The 20581-nt window shown below is 33.4% G+C and overlaps 2 protein-coding genes across 5 annotated transcripts in view; one reads left to right on the plus strand and one right to left on the minus strand.

Annotated features, from left to right (window-relative positions):
• Positions 1-20442, minus strand: part of LOC111511166 (SANT and BTB domain regulator of class switch recombination) — a 42890-nt gene extending 22448 nt beyond the window's left edge. The window contains exons 1-10 of one of the 4 annotated variants that reach the window (XM_074183716.1): positions 20290-20442; positions 19980-20123; positions 19781-19928; positions 19527-19688; positions 19352-19466; positions 17959-18071; positions 17637-17904; positions 15195-15461; positions 11751-12051; positions 7725-7848 (exon numbers count right to left, since the gene is read on the minus strand). In XM_074183716.1, the coding sequence (XP_074039817.1) occupies positions 7725-7848; positions 11751-12051; positions 15195-15461; positions 17637-17904; positions 17959-18071; positions 19352-19466; positions 19527-19688; positions 19781-19928; positions 19980-20105 (1624 nt within the window). In that variant the 5' untranslated portion in view covers positions 20106-20123; positions 20290-20442. The remainder of the gene's footprint in view (positions 1-7724; positions 7849-11750; positions 12052-15194; positions 15462-17636; positions 17905-17958; positions 18072-19351; positions 19467-19526; positions 19689-19780; positions 19929-19979; positions 20124-20289) is intronic. The other 3 variants (XM_023167176.2, XM_023167180.2, XM_023167178.2) reach the window with 3 other exon arrangements.
• On the plus strand, positions 3201-7492 carry Sec5 (exocyst complex component secretory 5). The gene is given in 4 exon segments (XM_023167175.2): positions 3201-3861; positions 3917-4655; positions 4657-4846; positions 5412-7492. Coding segments are annotated over 4 exon segments (2658 nt in total). The 5' UTR covers positions 3201-3413; the 3' UTR covers positions 6693-7492.
• Positions 20443-20581: the final 139 nt, after the last annotated feature.

A 20581-nucleotide genomic window follows, 5' to 3' on the forward strand; every position in this document is an offset into this window, starting at 1 on the left:
TTATTTTATCTTACATAGAAAATAATTTTTTTAATAAAAAGTATCCTGTGTTAATTCTAGTACTTCCAAGAACATGTGTACAAAATTCCATGAAGATCGGTTGAGTAGTTTTCGCGTGAAACCATAACAAACTTACATTCGCGTTTATAATATTAGTGGGGATTCGTAAATGGTACGCGGTTAAGCATTAAGCAGAGCAGTATCAATACTGGAATTCGGATTAAAAAAAGACATTATTACTATATTTTTTGAGTCAACAAATTACTTTTATATTGACAATAAGTAATCCTGACACATTGAAATAAATAATTTAGCAATACTTGAAAAAAAAACTTGAAATTGAAAACTTATATACATAATACTTAGATATTTTTACCTTTTTGGATATAAGGGAAAATGAAAAAACTTTGAGACCTGTTTTTGTAATAATTATGGAAACAGTTCCTTGCGGCACACGCAAATCCGCCACTAACACCCTTCTCCATTTTAAACAAAATATTACCTATAACACTTTCTCGAGTGTAGGTACAATTAACACAATCTCACAACGATGGAGCGAACAATCATCTGGCTCCTTAGAAAAGAGGATAAGACTGGCTCATTGTAATCGACAACATGTCAATTAAAACCAAGATTAAGATGCGCCTCGACGATGCGCAATCTTTCCCGTCAATGGTCGCGGTCTACCAGTAAGCGAATCTCAAGGGGTAAGCTCGCTTCAGTTTTGTATGCACCGTATCAACGAACTCCTTCAAGATCGCTTAAATATAAGCGGTCAAATTCGGTGGCTTTATATGTAAAGGCAAGCTTATTTAGACATCATAACCTCACTTATTATTCCTTAGTTTTGGAAATAATGAAAGTGTCGTTTTACTGAAATGTTCAAGTAAACGGAATCAAAATCAGTTGTTGCAGAATGATGGAACTAGAAGATGAAATCATGCTGGAAAAGGATAATGGCATCTTACACGTCATTGATTTTGGATTTTCTCAAAGAATTTTTAGGAGGTCCAACTGTTTCGAGGAGTTGGTCTTTTATAGAAGATTTGGACGGACCAAGCTGAAAACACTATATGTGCTGGAGCTCATAGCAGATGCTTCAAAATTCGAAAACGATTTGTAAAAAAAACATTCTATTGTTTTTTCTTTTTTAATACAATCACATAAGATATAACTGACCACATGTAAAATAGCAAATTTATAGGCGGTTTTATAGTATTATTATTATTCAGCAGAGCTGGCCATCGGCCGAGATGCAAGTAGTCCTGAGTAGAACATTTCTCCCTCTATAGGTGATCATTTATATCTTATTTTGCAATTCAGGGGGCTACGACTGAATTGCAAAAATGTATTCTCCGTTGAGGTAAAGTTTGGAACTCTTTTTCATTCATTTCGCTAGTAATAGATATGAAAATTCACTATTATGTTCTTTTGTCTGATTCTGATAATTTTCGACAAGGTAAAAGTAAACCATCGAAATCCCAATTTTTATTAAAATCACCTAACATGCGGTTCTCATAATTTCAGAATTGACGCGTAAACAGTAATCACCTCAGAGTAACAAAAGACAATAGAGAGGCCTTACCCATCCTTACATTGAAGGCAGAATAACTTTGTTTACAGGAAGTAAGTTGGACCATAAAACAGTGGCGTTTGGTTTAGTTGATATATTTATGAAAAAAATCATTTCAGGTGAAAATGTGTTCTCTTCAAATAGTTCCTACACGAAATCTGATATATTAATAATGATTTTGGAAATGAGACCAGTTTTTCTACCAGCTACTAGATTTTTATTTATGTATGGCTTTAAAATAAAGCGCGTGGTTTACTGGGTTACAATTAAATTATTTCATATGAGCTAATTCATAACAATGATAAATGTTAATTTCAAAAGTAAAGAACTTTGCTTCAAATAATCAGATGAAGAAATTTGTGATTTATTATCAGATTTTATAAACAAGCGGTACGGTCTGTGAGGTCCGATATGAAGAATTTTCGATTACAATTCATGATTTCATTCAAAATTGGTATCTAGGGGCCTTTGTGGACCGACATTATGAAAGGGGATATTTTTGATGTTTTTAATGATCATTTTTTTATCTTATTCTTATAAATAATAAAGTTTTTGAAACTAGGTTTATATCATTTCATTATTTGACATTATTATTTTCATAAAAGAGCTCTAAAACAACGCATTTTAAACTTATCATTTCAACCTTTTTCTTTAAAAAATTATTTAAATACTTAAAAAAGAGAAATGAAATAATGAATTCAACTTTTAAAGGGATTCTTTTCTATTTCACCATTTGGCAATCGGTTATAGCTAATAAAGGACGATGAATCTGTTACCTGTATGAGACAAACAAAGATGACATATTTCAGAGGCGTACTGTTCTGTTTACTTATGTTCCGAGTTCCGTGACATTTTGTGACATATAACATTTTGTGCACGTAACCTATCTTCCTCTATATAAATAAATAACAAAACAACTGTTGTTTATGTGGCTTGTGGAAGTGGTATTGAACTATATTTCATATTTTGCCTTAATTGTTGATTTATAAAGATAATTTTTCTTTTCTAAAGTAGAATATCTTGGTTCGTATAAATTATTTTAACTTGATATAGGCGCTGTTGCCAATATGTGAATTAGAAACAAATCCCTTTAAAAATTAAAACCCAACATTTGAAACATCAATTTGAATACTTTTCGAAGTGAATTTGAAAAACCTCATGAACTAAACTCAACTTTATTTTGTTCAAACTTGCATTTGCTGTAATAACCCAAATTGAGGAACATTCCCCATTGATGTAAATGGAAGTATGCACGAAGCACGAAACAACAATTATGGGTCAACAGCCAACTAGATATTGTTTTACGAAAAGTCACGATCCTCTCTAGGTGACTGGGGTAGTTATTCTAGTTATGAAAATCGCCTACCTAGAATATGAGTTTAATGAGTATAAAAGTCAATGCCGTTGTCACAAAAAATTTACTCCAAATGAAATCCTCAACCGAAACGGTCGCTCAATTAACCATTCACTTTAAAATTGCTGATATTTTTATGTCAACCGCGAAATGGAGCAAATTCCAATAGAAAACGGTATTGTTTACGCACATTGGTCGTGGATAACCTACTCGACTGGTGGATACTACGTGGCAACATCGGTTCTAAAACTTAAATAAGGACCACGGACAAATGACAGTTGTTCATCACAGATTAACTATTTGAAGTTTTATCCTATGGTTCTAGGTTAATATGACAAATTTGAAAACTTAAAAATATTAATAAATCAATATTGAGCTGAACTCGAAAGGAAACATAAATGTTTGGCTGTTATTTAAATGACCTTATTTTTCTAATACTTCTCAAAATGTGCCAAAAGTTTACAAAATAGACCAATTGGAAATTAAATGGCACCGCCCCCAGTTGTTACAGGATTGTCCCCGAACGAAGGGCCTCCAGGTACAAAAATCAAAATAAGAGGTGAACACTTTGGTACCCAACCTTCCGATCTCATTGGTCTAACAATATGTGGCATGGACTGCCTCCTAACTGCAGAATGGAAATCCCAAACAATGATAACTGCTATTTCGGGACCTATAAAAGTTCAAGGGGACGTTATTGTGACTACCAAGTATGGTGGAACTGGAACTTGCAACGTAATATTCAAAGGATATCTTTTAACATCAATAGGACCCATGAAAGAGAGTGCAGTTTGGGTCGAGGAAACGCCAATGTACTCGTGGGGCAGACATTCTCTGAGTCCTAGTAGCTTTCAACAAGAAGACCCATTAGGATTGTCAGTTGAAGAAAATGAAAATAAAATTAATGAAGAACAATTAACAAGTTATTTTCCAGGTAAAGTTTTAGCATAGACTTACAAGAATATTTTGTTTTGGATGCACAATTTCAGGGAAATCTGGAGATATTGGTACCACACAATTTTCTCCAATTTGGTTTCTGTTAGAAAACCACCAAGCAACAAGTTTCAATGATCTGCAAGCAGGATTGGTACATCTCCGTAGAAAAGTCCAGGGTCAAAAGGAGGGCCAGTTATCATTTCTTAAGGCCAATATAGGTTCTGTGATGGAACAAGTTGATACCTTGGTTAACCTCAAAGAAAAATTTGAAAGAGATAGGTCACAATTTGGTAATGAAACTACTCTGAAGTTGGAAAAGTCAATAAAAGAATCTGAACGTGAAGCACGGAAATTGTTTGATGATGTCTTGGCTAGAAAAGATCGTGCTGAAAAGACGAGAAATGCACTAAATGTACTATCAAGATTCAAATTTCTGTTTTGTCTACCTTGTGTTATTGATAGAAACATCAAAAAGGGGGAATATGACATAGTAATAAATGACTATATGAGGGTTAAAAATCTATTCCATAAAACAGACATACCGATTTTCAAGGAAGCCTTAAATGAAATAGAAAGGCGAATAGTGGATTTACAAAAAAAACTTCATGAGGATCTTCAGACAATGCCTATTACCGTTGAACAACAAAAACGTCTCATTCGTTATCTAATCAATTTAGATTCTCCATATGATGCAGCTTGGGATGCAATCAAAAGTAGATCAGAATATATAAATGATAAGTTCAAATTTATTTACAACTTTCATAAATCTCTGGACAAAGCTGACAGCACAAAAAAAAACAAATTCTACTTCAAAGTACTCTAAATACAATACCTCACAAGTGGAGTTGAATGTAGTTCCTGTTTGTGTTAACTTTACTGATGAAATTTGTTCAACCCTTTCTGAAATATTTCCTGATATGTGGAAAATTGGTCAGGCATATTTTTCAGGAGAATTACAAGTAAAAGTGGAAGCAGGACGTCAGGTTTGTAAAATATAATCACTAGTAGAAAAAATTATAACATTATAAAAGTAAGTTAAACTTTGTGCTTTAGAAAAAAAAATGAAGTGGCAATTAGTTTAGAATACCGATGAGATTGGAACCTTTGGTGTGAAAGTTTAACAACTTTTTTCGAGATCAATTGCCCCAACACCAAACTGATATTTTTGCCCTCGAAGCGCGTTTCGCCAACAAAGTTAGCATCCTCAGGAGAAGAAAATTGATCGAGTGCAAAAATATCAGTTTGGTGTTAGGGAAATTGATCTCGAAAAAAGTTATTCAGTTTAGAATACGTAAATTCTTTGTACAATATTCATAATGAAAAATTTCTTTATACAACAGGTTCAAGTATGCAACTTAATTTTTTTGAGTTGCCATATTTGAAACATACGTTCTAAGAATGGTAATAAAATGTTGCATCTTTTTACTCACTGGTTGAGTGGAAGAGTAGCATAAGCTAAACTCCGCCAGTATAAATAAAGACAATTTATTATTATTATTATTATTATAATCTGTAATACATTGAAGATACACATATACTTTTTTCTAGGTTGAATATAAACACATGGTTTTGTCAGTCATTGAAACATTCTGCAAACATGTTCGAGCCAGTATAATTCCAAACACACTTGACAAATCTGAACGAACTCAGTTTGGTACTTTGAGTATTCCTGAGCGTGATGAAGTTGCCATTTATCTACCTGAACTATTACGATCTGTACGTTCTACTTATTCAACATTAATCAAACTAGATCTACCAAATGAAGCTCTCGATATAGTTAATTTTCTCCTACTTGATCTGCGGATACATTGCATGAGCATCCTTTTCCAGCAAACTACAGAACAAATTAAGCAGCTCACGGAAGACTGGAGAATAAACTTCAGTGGAAAGTATTCAGGTATCACTGAATTACCTTTGAAGTTTTTGCAGTTAGTTGAAGATGTTATGCAAATTGTGAAAGAATCTGCTTTATCAATAGAGCAGAGAGAAAGCTCTTTACTGGAAAACAACTCTGCTCAAAAAGAATTAGAACGGCAAGTCAACAACATTGTGTTATCATTTCATAATGTATTAAACAATGTTTCTTCTGAAGATGATGATGAGTGTGATGATTCATCACCAGTGGTTTCACAACTAATTGGTACTCCTGTGAGCTCCCATAAACTTGGTTCATCAGGACCAAAAATTCCATCATGGGAACATAGACTATTGATCACTTTATCTAATTGCTTATTCACAAAGAATACTATTCTAGATGAAATTGCATCTAAATTCAAAGATACAGGATTTTCATCTGTAGAATTTCCAATCAGAACAGCTAAAGTAAAATTCCATCAACTGGAAAAGTCAATACTTGATAAGTATTTAGAACAGAAAAGTGATCCTTTGGTTGGTACCATTGAGCCTTCAATGTACCTAGGCCGTTTTGATTGGGACATCAATATATCACCAACAGATATGCGGCCTTATGCAAAAGAATGCATAAACAACCTGATTAGCGTTCTGTCAGAGGTAAATAATATATCAGGAACTCTTTTAGACAGTGTCTTACCGAGGATCGTTGAAACAATTTCTGAAGAACTATATAGACTCATGTCATGCGTCCAAAAATTTAGCAAAGAGGGAAACCAGCAGGCCAGAATTGATGTAGGTGCGCTGCAGGACTTTTTTCAGGATTATATATCCGATGATGCCAAAGGATACTTTAAAGAAGCTTTGGATGCCTTACCATTATTAGAAAATTCTGAAATGACTATTGTTGAGGATACTTTGAGGCAGTGTAGAGTTAGAATGAAAACACAGGTTCTGTGTCTGAAAAAACAACTTTGATAAAGAAATGTAGAAATATTTTTAAATGTATGATAAAACACTATATTGTAAATACATAAATGTAAAAAAGTGAACTTATCATTCAACAAATAATAATTACAATCATATTTTGGCACTTTTGAAAATGAATTCAAAAAATCTCGCAAGTCAATTATTACTTGCTTTCTTCCCAATCTTATATCAATAGCAATATATCAATTTTCTTTCATATTCAACATTTTCCTTTATTTTTTTATAGAAAACATATCAGAACGCAATTACCAATAAATAGCAGAGGGTATTCACAATTCAAATAAAGATCATAGAGAATAAAATAATATAACAAGATGTAGTTTTCGCAAAAATCCAATATTTTTTCACAAACAATATCATTAGGTGCTATTATGATGATGATATGGAGCATCTGCAGGAATTAAGAATATTACTTAAAGTGAATTTTTTAGTACCTCAGACCTCTTATACAATTTGGTGATCAAATACTGCTGGATATGCAAACTACAATGAGGAAGTTCCTAGTTCTGTGGAAAAAATCTTGTTGGCATCATAATTTTGAATAATGTCAGTTAATGTTACATCCACCTCATTCAAGTCAAATACGTTCTCCATCAAATTTCTATTTAAGAGAAAAAACCACACTATAATACCGTTATAATACCGTACTAAATATACCGTTTGAGTAATGACGTCACACAATATCCTCAAATTTTCAGACTAGTTTCAATAGTTATGAAGAATTTAATGTCGGTATTTTTTAAATTATATTTACAGTGTAATCAAAATGAATAAATAACTCAATTTTGCATTAACAGATTATTATCCCATGAAAATTCTAGGAAAAAATTATTCACAGATTTGGATTTTTCAAATATGTTAAAACAAAATATGTTCATTCGTTAAACAGCTGTCACCCTATTCTGAAAGATAACACTCAAAAGTTGAAACTTGTGCAAGCTAAGGATTAACTTTTAGTTCAACGAGAACATAGTCAATTCAAATAATAAACAATAGTCAAGGTTCATGATTGAAACTCACCTCTTGCCACTAGTCTAGTTAATCTTTCGGGAAACAATAGCTGAGGAGGCTCCTCTTCTATGAGATGTCTGTATGATTCTAACATGCTGAATATTGCTGAATCTTTCACATCCTCAGTACAAACCTAGATTCAATGACTTCCAGTAATTAAAAATGAAATCAATTGTTATTATGATACTATTTTACTCAATTTTTACTGAGGCTCAACTTTAACTAGGGTGATATGTAATGAAAAAACATTTTATGCACAAATTTCATGGACCAATTGGTAAAATTAAGGGGAATGGCCGTATCTGTTAATACATTTCTATTTGGATTTATTCATGGTTTCGTTTTATATTTTAATTATTCTGTTTATATCATATTTACTGGTTTCCTCATCAGATACACCTATTTTCAAATATTAAGATTTTTTATTTGGAAATAAGATAGGGGTTTTCACCAATTATTGGAATTCAACTGATTAAAAACTGAAAATTAATTTTGTTTCAACTGTTTTCAAACAATTTGATATGTTTCAATATCAATGACATCTAACATTAAATTATTGAAAACACTTTAGTACCAAATTGCTGGTAACGTCTTGTACTCATTGTTGAATTATTTTATATTTTATGTTCCACTATCAACGATTCTAGTGAGTACAGGTAAGTGAAAAGTGTGAATAGAAATGTGTTTGTTCAAGCTATGATGGAAGAAACAACAATACAGTCATTCAAAAGAATAGATTTGAGGAATGCAGACGTATTAAAAGGAAAAACGGACAGGCGCATTTACCAACTAAGCTACCAGACTCACCAAGTTAGATCATCACAATTAACAAATTCCATCCTTTTCCCACTTACGGCATGGAAGACTGAATTTAAAATGTGATTCCGCTGTCATTTTGCTTAGTGACCCCGATAGCGTAGTTAATGCGCCTGCCTAAAAGAGCCGGGTTCGAATCTCGGTCGGGACACAATTTCTCATTTTTTTTTTACATGTCTGCATACCGCAAATCTAATCTTCCTACTAATATTAGAAATGTTAATTTCTCTTGTACTATAAGAATTGTTTTTCGATGGGTCTGAGCTCGCTCTGATTTTTTTTCGCTTCCTGGGAGCCGCCTGACTTGTCCATTTCTTCCAAGTCTCCAGAAAATACTACAGCCCCAAGGGTTATCGTGTTTTCTCCCAATCTTTTCGTGACATCCAATCCAACAATCTTGTTCCCTGTGCTAGTCTGTACGGTATCTTGCTGGATATATGTAATATTCTTCTGGACACAATTTGGGTTGTCCATATACCTATTGTTTGCATCTTGTAATCCAAAGCCTCACATTCCCATAAAATGTGACGAGTTGCCTCTATTCGTTTGTTGCATTGCCTGCCGCTTAGATCTTCGCTGTACAGCCCTATTTTATTCAGTTGTTCCTTCAGTGAGTAGCCATGTAATTGTTCCAATCCCTGCTTTGTTGAAGCATTTCTTCGGTTCTCTTCTAGGAAGGTCCCTTTAGATAGGTTTTTCCTCCTGTGTTCGCAGGTGTTTTTCCAGTACTCTTTATATTTCTTAAATACCTACCCATTTCCCAGTCCGTACCAAAATCTTTGGTACGGAACCAGTTTGTCCAGGACTCTGGTGTTATATTAGTAATTTCTTAACCGGGAAAGTGCACCCGAAGAAGTTCTCTTATCGTCTCTCCTCCTATTTTTGTGTAATACCTGTTATTTGTTCTCAAGTTATTCATCGAGACCTGAGGTTCTTTCGAGAGTATCTTGGGTCTGTTCCTTGCGTTTTTAAAGGCTTTTCTGTTTCATTGTCTCATACGTGCCAGATCTTTATTCCATCGAGGGATATTCCTGTTAGATCAATGGGACAATGTTCATTGTCATTATAGCATCGAGGTATGGTACCCTCCGATTTCAAAATTTATGTGTCAGTGATCTGAACGTTCGCATAACACTACTGAATTAAGCCCTTTTTAGATGCCTCTTGAAAGAGGCAAGGGTTACGCGGACTTACTGTAACTCCCGAAGCCGCAGGGGTAACCGCAGAGGTAACCGGCGATGGAACGTTCTAATAAATACATGGATAGACAATTTCATTCATCTCTGATCATATTTTACAATGACATTAGCTACAGTACTCACATGTAGGCGATTACTTAACGTAGATGTACAGAACATAAACATATAATTTTATCAGCCTCATTTGTACTTCCTAATTTATAATTAGTTACAAAATATATTTCAGCGTTGATAGCATATTTCAATTTTGTTAAGGAACCAATATTGAAATTTATATATTCACCCAGTGAATAGAAGCGGCCACGACTTAGTACCATTTTAATATTTGGGCGGTGTTTTTTCTGTTTCAGGTTTCTGGTACCATATAGACGTACACTCCAGAATGAAATGGTGATTTTTTTTTATATCTTCTGGTTGTATAACCTATATAGATGAATGTCGTGATTGTGTGCATCTTTTTTATCAAACTTGTGTTCATTAGAATGGAAGTATATTAACAGCTTGTATAGATATATGCCTGTGCAGGGAACACTTCCATTTTCTTTGAAAGTATTTCTACATCTTTCCGAGTAATATCGAAGATTTCATAAGTCTTTTGGGTTATCCAATGAATTAATTACCTTCTTCAAATCGTATTTTTACAACCGTAAGAAGTACGCCCAAATCAATGGCCTCAAGTCTATCGAATATATAGCCACATCTGGTGTACCACAAGGATCAAATCTAGGATCCCTACTGTTCAATATGTTCATTAATGATATCGGAGCTGAGATTGATGTCAATTCCCTTTTATATGCAGATGACTTGAAACTTTATCACAATATAACATGTTCTAATGATTGCGAACGTCTCGCCCTGAATTTACATAACTACGTAAACAATCAACTTCTGGAGCGCCCTGACACACTCACTGATCTAGGTGTTACTTTTGATTCATCCCTCTCTTTCATTAAACATATTGACATTACTCTAACGGCAGCTTATCGCATGTATGGATTCTTAGTTAGAAATACAAAAGACTTCGAAAAAGCTTCAACATTGAAATTACTTTATTTCACTTTTTGATCTAGGCTGGAATATGCATCTGTCGTGTGGAGTCCCTACTATCAGGTAAATATAAATCAACTAGAAGCCCTACAGAGGCGCTTCCTGAAATATGTCTTTTAAACTTGAAGGTACGCGTATCCTACTGTAGGATTACCCTATGATGAATTGCTTGTAACTCACAATTTTTGTAGTCTCGAGGTAAGGCGTAAATATTATTCATTTCTTTTTTTATTCAAGGTCATAAACAATATCATCACTCAACTGTTACATATGTTGAATTTTTGGGTTCCTATACGGTCATCTAGAAATAATGTCACGTTTTATCTCAACACTCCGCGTACAAATATAATGAAAAAATTTCCAATTTATACAATGTGCAATAACTCCAATTCTGTTAGTCATGTCCTAGATATATTCAACTGCCAGATTATACAAATCAAAAGACATTTCTTAACTAACTGACACTTTTGTTTTTATTTTTCATTTATATATATTCACAAATTATATTATGTAAGTACATTTGTAAATGCCACTGTTACTCCCTATTCTGTAATTGGGTTCATCCTGTAGAATAGTGTATGAAATAAATAAATAAATATTTATGTGACCCTTTCCCATACAATAATGCTTCAACTGCATACTAAAGCAAAATATATATTTTCTAGAAAAACTTTTAGAGTTTAACCACTTATGTAAGATTCAATTCAAAATTGGATGGGTCCATAAATGCCCATTAATTCCCGCTTTACTTTCGCTCGTATAGAATGCGCGGCTTGGGTAAAATTGACGTTTTCATGAATATATTGAGTTGACCCTGTTTTGATGGAATAATTAGAAGGACAATCGTGCTGACCGAGAGTGATTATGTAATAAAATGCTAAAAAGTTTGATATTTGATTATAAACGACAGTTTCTGTTATCTTTGAAGAAGCCTAATAGGCATATCATTCTATGAATTTCAATACATACTTACCATATGCTGTCGAAACTGACATCCTGAAAAGTTCTCAAGCAACTGAAATCTATAAGCCCTTTCACCGCAGCAAGGAAACCTTCCTATAGGTAGTGGGGCTTTCTGGGCATCCAGTGTAAAAAATTGTGGTGTATCTGGATGGAACCTACACCAACCAATTTGGTTTGAAGGAAAGTATCTTTTGCACGTTACACAAAAGAGAAAGTGTGCATCGCCCCAGAGCCGCCAATAGATTTTACGCCATGTTTTCAATTGCTTCTGTAGCTTCAAAATATATGCATTTATATTCCAAGATGGATCTCTGAAAACATGGAAGGCAATTTTTTGCAAAGATTCAGATGTGAAATGCAGTACTGTCAAAACTGAACTCGTTCTATAGACACTGGTGAAGAATAAAGGAGTCCTTAATTGTGTAGTCGATATTTTTTATGTTTGTTAATTTTTCAAGTTGTGTATGGTTATGTATATATTCGTTTGTACAGTTTATAAAATAAGTGTAATCTGTTTGTCATGTCACAATGTGTTAAAATGTTTTTCTGTTTTCCACTTGCCGCCCCTATGGATGACAACTTTCAGGAGTCGAAACTGCGAGCTAAGGATTGCCGAGATTTTACCGTTCAACGTGTGATCCCTAGCACGGGTCAGACGAAACGCAGTGAAAATAAAAAATCACACAGTTTGGATCAAACCAATATTCACATAGTGGTTTATGAATGATTAGAGTGAACCACTCATGCTAATAACTGACGTTTTCGATTTTGCAAGAAAAGTTGTTATATGATACATTGTTGACAAGGAAATAGAAAGATAGGATTGCATTAGAAAACAAAAATGAAATATCGAATTGAAACAATTACTGTATCATTCGCACCCGCTCGGATGCATATTCACAGAAAAACAGAAAAAGTTGAGCTCTCATCTACACCTATAACCTTCAAGTTTGTCCAGTCAGGTGTTGGAACTGTCGAAATCGTCCGGCTTCAAAGGAAACGCCTCCTTATGGTTACCCAAATAACACATACAGAGATGCGCAAAAGTCCGGAATGAAATTAATATCTTTTTAACCAGTATTTTAGGAAAAAAAACGCTAAAACACGTCAGTTGATTTCACGTTTTACTCATTTTTTGGCAATAAAATGATTTTTTTTGACCCCCTTAGCTGCAACCCTCCCAACTTTTTTTTTTTTCAAATGCAAACCTATGTCGTGTATGGGCTCATTGAAAAGCTCAGAAAAATGGTTTCTGACCATACCCTTAATTTTTTTGTGGTTAAAACGAAATGAGAAAAAAACTCTTTTGAAAAGTTACAAATACCTAACTTAGTGCTATCTACGGGAGAATTAACAGATGCTGAAACTGGCCTCCACCCTCTACTTGGCAGGCTCCTAGGCGATGGTGAAAACCGTCTACGGAATTTCGAATGGCCTCAGCCGGTATGTTATATGATCCCACTCTAATTCTGCTTTTTAGATCTTCAATATTAGCCGGCCTATTTTGATAAACCTTGTCTTTCATATATCCCCAATAAAAATAATCTAATGGCGTTAAGTCTGGGGATCTTGGCGGCCATTCAACTGTACCACGTCGTCCAATCCAGCGTCCTGCAAATATGTCATCGAGATATTCTCTGGCATTAATACCAAAATGTGTGGGAACGCCGTCCTGTTGGAACCAAAGTGTTTCAGTGGGGATATCTGGATCTGCTTCATTGGGAAACATAACAGCTAAAGCAGGGACTAATTCAAAGCGTAAAAAGTCTAAGTAGCGTGCAGCTGTAAGGTTTCCCTTAAAAAAGTATGGCCCTAATATTCTGTTGTTGATGATGCCTGCGCATACATTTACTTTCTGAAGGCGCTGCGTACGAGCTTCGCATATCCAGTATGGATTTTCCTGACTCCAGAATCGATAGTTGTGCCTGTTAACTACTCCATGTAAATGAAAAGTAGCTTCGTCCGAAAAGAGTATGTTGAGTGGAAACCCATTATTCTCGTCACATCTCCTTATTATTTCCTCACAAAATTGCAAACGCCTGTCATAGTCATCTTCCAATAGCTCTTGGACAAGACATACCTTATATGGGTGGTATTTTTCTGTTTTCAAAAACCTCCCAATCGTACGTCTAGACGCAGGATTGTTTTGGGCTAATGAAACCGTTGACAAATGTGGATCTTTCTGCCAAGATAGGGCAATGTCCAATTTTTGATCTTCGTCTAAAACATATGGCCGGCCACTTCTGGGCAAGTCCTTCACTGTACCATGTTCTTCAAATTTGTGTAAGATCTTACTCACAATAGCCTGGGAAATGTGATTTTTCGGATATTTTCATTAAATGAAATACACACCTCACTTTGACTCCGCATTCTATCCCCACATCCCAACAATATCAAGACTTCGATACGCTGCCTCTCTGACAATACCATTTTTGTTTAGCAAATTAAAAAAGAACACTTTGAAGGTGCCCAATTAATAAACTAAACATACATACAATTTCAATTTCACCCAGAAATGCTACAATTTTAAAACTGAGTTAAGACAATAGTTATTATCAGGGCATTCATTTTGGTACAAAAAATGCAACGACCTTTTTCTCTTTTTGAGGTACACTGGTCAACAATTGCTTGGGATGGAACTAATTTTATGTGTAAGTTTTTGGTGAAAAAATAATATCCACAGAATGTTGATGCTACATTACGTTATCAGTTTTACACATAAATCAATAAAATTTGTTGTGATGCCTGGCCCGGTTGGTCTGTTCTTAAAATTTGTAAACTTTTAAAAAGTAGTAGGTACTGGTGATCCTTAGCAATTGTTGAGCAATGTACATCATCACCACTTATTTGTTTTTTGCAACGTTAATTCACCCGTAGATAGAACTAAGTAGGTATTTCTAACTTTTTTGGTTTTAAAAGAGTTTTTTCTCATTTCGTGGTATGAGTAAAAAAAAAATAAAGGGTATGGTCAGATTTCATTTTTTACGAGCTTTTCAATGAGCCCATACACGACATAGGTTTGCATTTGAAAAAAAAGTTGGGGAGGGTTGCAGCTAAGGGATTGAAAAAAAAATTTCATTTTATTGCCAAAAAATGCGTACAACGTAAAATCAACTGACGTGTTTCAGCGTTTTTTTTCCTAAAACACTGGTTAAAAAGATATTAATTTTATTCCGGTCTTTTGCGCACCCCTCTATATAAAATTCAGCTTTAAAACTCTAACGTAGCTATAGTTACGATTCATTAAAGTTTAAAGGTACGCGGCAGTGCTAGTTGGTATCTGTCGAAGCCACGATGATCCAAACTTTATAGAAGATACATTGAATTTTCAGCTTTCATAAAATAACGAAGGTCTCAAGTTTCACATTTTGGCAATGTCTTTAGAAAAGAAGATTCTTACATAATGGATAAATAACTAATTTTTTACAAAGTATTGTAAAATTTGATTTATCACCTGATATGCAAACTTATGACGGATCCGTCTGGCTGTAAGCGCATGCACTGGGGTATACAAGGTATTTTAGCAGCAACATCGGGAGTAATTAGTAGCTGGCACTTCTCGCACTGAAAAACTCTTGCAAGAGAGCACCAATGACCTCTGACACTTTCGGGTTCAGGTTCTGCCAAAGACTGGATAAGCTTTGTAAATAACCGGGATTGAATTTTGTCTTTTCTATCTTTTATTGCTTCCACTTCTGTGTTTGTGTACATTGCAGCCAATCTATAAATTATCAACATTTCAATACCTACGCAAATACTTTTGAATAAGTCACTATTGTAATCTCAACTTGAATTCAGTTTTTAGTAATTTAATGCATTTTAAAAAAGTTTCAGCAAAAGAGATTGAAAGTGATTGTTTTAAAGACATTCAAGGGTCTACTGCCTATCACCTATACGTGGCAGATATTGCTCAGAAATAGTAAGCAATTCAAAATCGAAATAATATGAACTTCAGTCATGTATATATGAATTCAATTATATTGATGCAATATGCGTATTGAACACTATATCTCCTAGTTGAAACAAGTAAAATATGTTTGGTATACAAAAAAGAAAACATTTATTGTAGTCGAACAACTTTAGGCAAATCGCGATCTCTTTGCATTTTCAAAATTATTCATATAGTGGCATATACCTAATAATTTATTCAACTTCATTATTAGTACATTTACATGAAAGACTGAAACTCACCCAGTTCAGATTCTAGAAATGTTAATCTTACTAGATTTCTACTGTCATTTATTATATCTATAAAAGACTATTCAATTGCGTAGATGACTTGATTCGTCAGTTCAGACTTCCATTGTCTAATATAATATAAATTGATTTGAAATCCCTGAAAGAATCTGTAAGAAAAATTAAAGAGATTAGCAGAAAGAACAATTTTATCGAGCGAAAAACTGAAATTACAATGAAATAACATACAAGCAACAAAAAAAAAGAACTATTAACACGAGCTGAACAATTTAAAAATTACTAACAAGAATGAAAATCAAAAACCTAAAAAAAAATTAAAAATATAAAATTAAAAGATTCCAAATCAAGTTACTTCACGACGTTTTGATTATTCCACAATAGTCTTCGGGTTATCAACCGATAACCCGAATTTTTATAATTTTTAATTTTCATTTCTTGTTGATAATTTTTTTATTTTTCGGCTCGTGTTTATAATACCTAATTCAATTTTTTTTTTGTTTTTTTTTTTTGTTGTTGCTTGTATGTTATTTCATTGTAATTTCAGTTTCTTGCTTAATAAAATTGTTCTTTCACCTAATCTTTTTATTTTTTTACAGATTCTTTCAGGGGTTTCAAATCAATTTATATCATATTAGACAATGTAAGTCCGAACTGATGAAATGCACCATGAAACGTTGTCAATCACCTTCAAACAAACATTGATTCATCAGGTAAAACTAAATAAATATGAAATACGGAAACTTGTGTGAATTTTTTCGAGGAAAGAAGACCAGTGATGAGACTTGGGAAGTAGGCAGATTGATACCTTGGCATCAAGTCACAAAACATCCTTCCAGCTGTTATAAATTACTTCAAGTTCGAAGCTTGTTTCACTGGAAATTGTAACTTTTCTTTCCAAAACATTATCAAAATGAGTCAATTTCAATGTATTTATGAAAGTTTTCTCGATCATTTGTGTAGAAAGACCGGGTTTATCATAATATGATTTTCTTTTAATTTCATCAAGCTTCTTCAGATTAGTGACTGAATTTGAAACCGCTTTCCAATTATTTTAACGAGTTTTCGAGAGTGACTATTGGTGTTTTCGAGTTTTTATTTACTTTTCTTTCGAAGAAAAGTAATGTTTGATATGCCAATGAATAACGTACCTATGTGTTATATTGATCTGTTTTCCAGATTTTTCCATTTCATATTGTTCTTCGATATTTTCATTGTAATCTAATGTAATGTATGTAATGTTTTACTAGTCGATAAAGATCATTGTTGACTTTGTTATTTTCAACATGTTCAGCCTAATGAAAAAACGACTTTTAAGTAATGGCATACTTTGGCATTAGATGTGATTGTTCCGACAGATTCAAGTTGAGTAATGCTCAAGTCAAAACAAAATCTCCATGTATACGTCTCAGTGACCGAAAGAATAACTTGAGTACTGAAGACTACTTGGTCAACGTGCGGTGCTGTGGGTACATCTCAGAGTTTTTCCTACAGCAATGTAAATTAGTAATACAGAAAATACAGCAATGCTGAATATGTGACTGGGTTATGAGGCAATATAAGTCAGAGCAATGTAAATGAAGTAACTGCAGACTATTTTGTTACAAAAAAGTAACTTACTCTTCGAAAGTTCCTGGAAGATATCTTACTTTGTTTGATCAAATTATCAGTTACTTTTGAAAATGTGATTGGATATAATTACCTTGTTAGAACAGAGTCATTCAAACAAGACAAATTCGTACTAGTTCTAAGGATTTCATTCAAATGTTCATGGCAAAAAAGTAAGCAAGTGTTCAATAATGGTTCCATTTGCAAAAAGGCCGCAGATACAAGTATTGGAATCACACACTGTGGGTCAAGGTGAGGGGTATCACCCTCATTTAAACTGTCTCTTTTCACCCACTGCATCAACCATTCAAATATACCTATGTCACAGTGGACTGAAATATCCATATCTTCGAGGCGTTGCCCTAAAATAAAGTTCAACACCTAGTAAAGTTATTCATTGACAATCATAAGATTACCTTGTGTTACTTCGGCAAAATATCCCATTTTTCCAACCAATAGGTTCTGATTGCAAAAGAATGTTTTCTTCGTATTTTTAACTTCATCACAAACATGAATTTCCACTTCGGAGCTGTTTTATGAAATAGAATGCAATTGTATTTATCATCAGGTAGTACATTTCAAAATTAATGATAAATCTAAAAATACCAATTTCAGCACAAATAGAATTTGATCTAAGACGAAGTATTATCCTTAAAGAGTTTGATAAAAAAAGATCCAGAAGACTGTGCATTCATCCCAAAATATTATTTCTAATAAGCTCAATGATGATATGAGAACTTCTATGGATCCTAGTATACTAAATGAACATTCTGAATGAGAATATTGTGTTATACCCAATTTTGAGGATTCACCCTACATTCATGTAATTTCTATTAGATAAAGTACCATAGCAACACCATTCGGCAGATACTGTGCTTAATCCTGCCTTAAAACCTCAAGTCTTTTTATCACAAATCTATATAATAGGATCGTTGAGCATTGTAATCAAATATATACATTTTTATGTTTTGAAGTAACTATAAGGATGAGAATGATCATTTATATCCTCAGGTATAAAAATATATACCCCCAAAGCTGATTGTTACTTACCCTTTCCTCTTCAAGTAATAATGAACAGAAGTTTTTGAACAAAAGCTCCAGTTCATGTTGAGTAACTTCATACAAAGTCAATAGATCCTGTCAAAGCACATCACAGACCATAAGGCAGTCGAAAAGATATCAATTATTCAATAAATACAAAAAATAGAGTTTGATTCAGACCATACGCAACTTCCAACTGGAAGAAATCCAGAGTAGTTGAGAAAATGAGACAACTATAGAATGTAAGATGGCGATAGAAAAATTTGTAGAAGAAAGATCAAAACATATAAGTCTCTCCACCAGAAAACACATTTGAAGGAAAAAGATTTTTGATCTCCAAGTTATCCCAATCTTCTGAATTTTTTCGAAAGTCTTGTGATGATAAACTGTAGAGATTGAGAGTCAGAGGTTCAAATGAACGACATTGAAGCAGAATGTGTAACTGAAAATATTCAAACAGCTAGCAGAAGGGATGAAAAAACTTGACCAGCACCAAATCGTATGTAATATATTCAAGTAACACTTTAATGTGAGATATTCACTGGACTGTTTACAAAACCGCTACACATGTTTCGCTATACAATAGTATTTTCATGTTGGAGTTTTGGTTGTTTGCGATTTAGTAAACTGTCCAGTGAAAATCTCAAGGTAAAATCTTTCCTGAATACTTTATGAATTTTCATCAGGTATCGACCAATTCCATCATGTATGTAATATAGCTGATTTTCACAGTAACTTTTGTTTTAATTACTCTGATTTTTTGCTTACTCAGTTTTGGAAACTAGAGTTTTCAGTACTACATCACTAGACCTTCTTCTTGAAACAATTTTTTCGCTAGATACAACATGCACCAAAGCACCAGACTGACTGTTGAGAGTCCTATCTGTGGAAAGGAAGTGAATATATAATTCGACAAAGAGTAATGAATGAGGCATCTACAGACCATTTCCTTTTGGGGGTAAACTTTTTTTTGACGAAGTTACGTTCTGCACCAAATAAGGTAATACAGAATCTAGTAGACCTTCAGATAATACTTCGTTAAGTTTCATCTTGAGTGGATCTGCATCTGACAAACAACTCACAACACTTTGTTTACGAACCACTTCTACAACAATACAGTTGAACATATTGGTGAACTTATATCATATAAGTATGAGAAAACTTTTATTATTTTACTCAATAATAGTAGACTTATACCTTTCTTATCTTCTTGTAAATATATGTCTGAAGTTTGACAGCAAATACTATTTTTTTTCAATATCATTTGGTTTTCTTTTCTCTTGAGCCAATTTACTGCTTCTGACATACCACCAGATATAAGTATACCTTCAACACTATCTTGTACCTGAAAGAAAACATATTGTATTCACAGCTTCCACATGAAAGTATAATATACCTGATAAGCAGTTTTCAAAAAATTCAGAAATTCCTTTATAGAAATATGTGAAACATTACCCTCCTGTTTTTTATTTTTCAATTCTACTATGGGTGAATCTGGTATTAATTTATCTCCGGACTCCATATTTCAAAAAATTCTGCACTGAGATAATAAAATTGGAATATGTAGAACATAAAACAATAAATATATTGATCAAACTTGTATGTATAACACAACTTCCAAATTAATTGTGAATAAAAGCGCAAAGTGAAAACAACTAATAGATATAAAATATAAAAAGCCAATTAACGATAAATTAATATTTTACCCTATATCTATCAATGAAGGTGCTACTCTGAGATATTTCTTATAAACTTCTCACTTGTACTTTGAAAATTTCATTTCTACCAAGTTTAGTATTGTACTATTCGAAATTATTTTCATTCGAAATTATTCAAACACAGAACTAATTTTCGCGAGTTTTAGTTCTATGCTTGATGTCTACGATGGTGCCACTAACCTAAGAAGATATAAAAAGGCAAAGGAGGCGCGATTGAGGATCGGAAATATTATTTGTTTGTACATCTTCATACAAAAAAAATGTGGAAATCTTCCAAAGG

Source organism: Leptinotarsa decemlineata, unplaced genomic scaffold (genome assembly GCF_025532065.1).
Source record: "Leptinotarsa decemlineata unplaced genomic scaffold, Ldec_3_MD MMD2_tig00026340_RagTag_RagTag, whole genome shotgun sequence".
Classification (NCBI taxonomy): domain Eukaryota; kingdom Metazoa; phylum Arthropoda; class Insecta; order Coleoptera; family Chrysomelidae; genus Leptinotarsa; species Leptinotarsa decemlineata.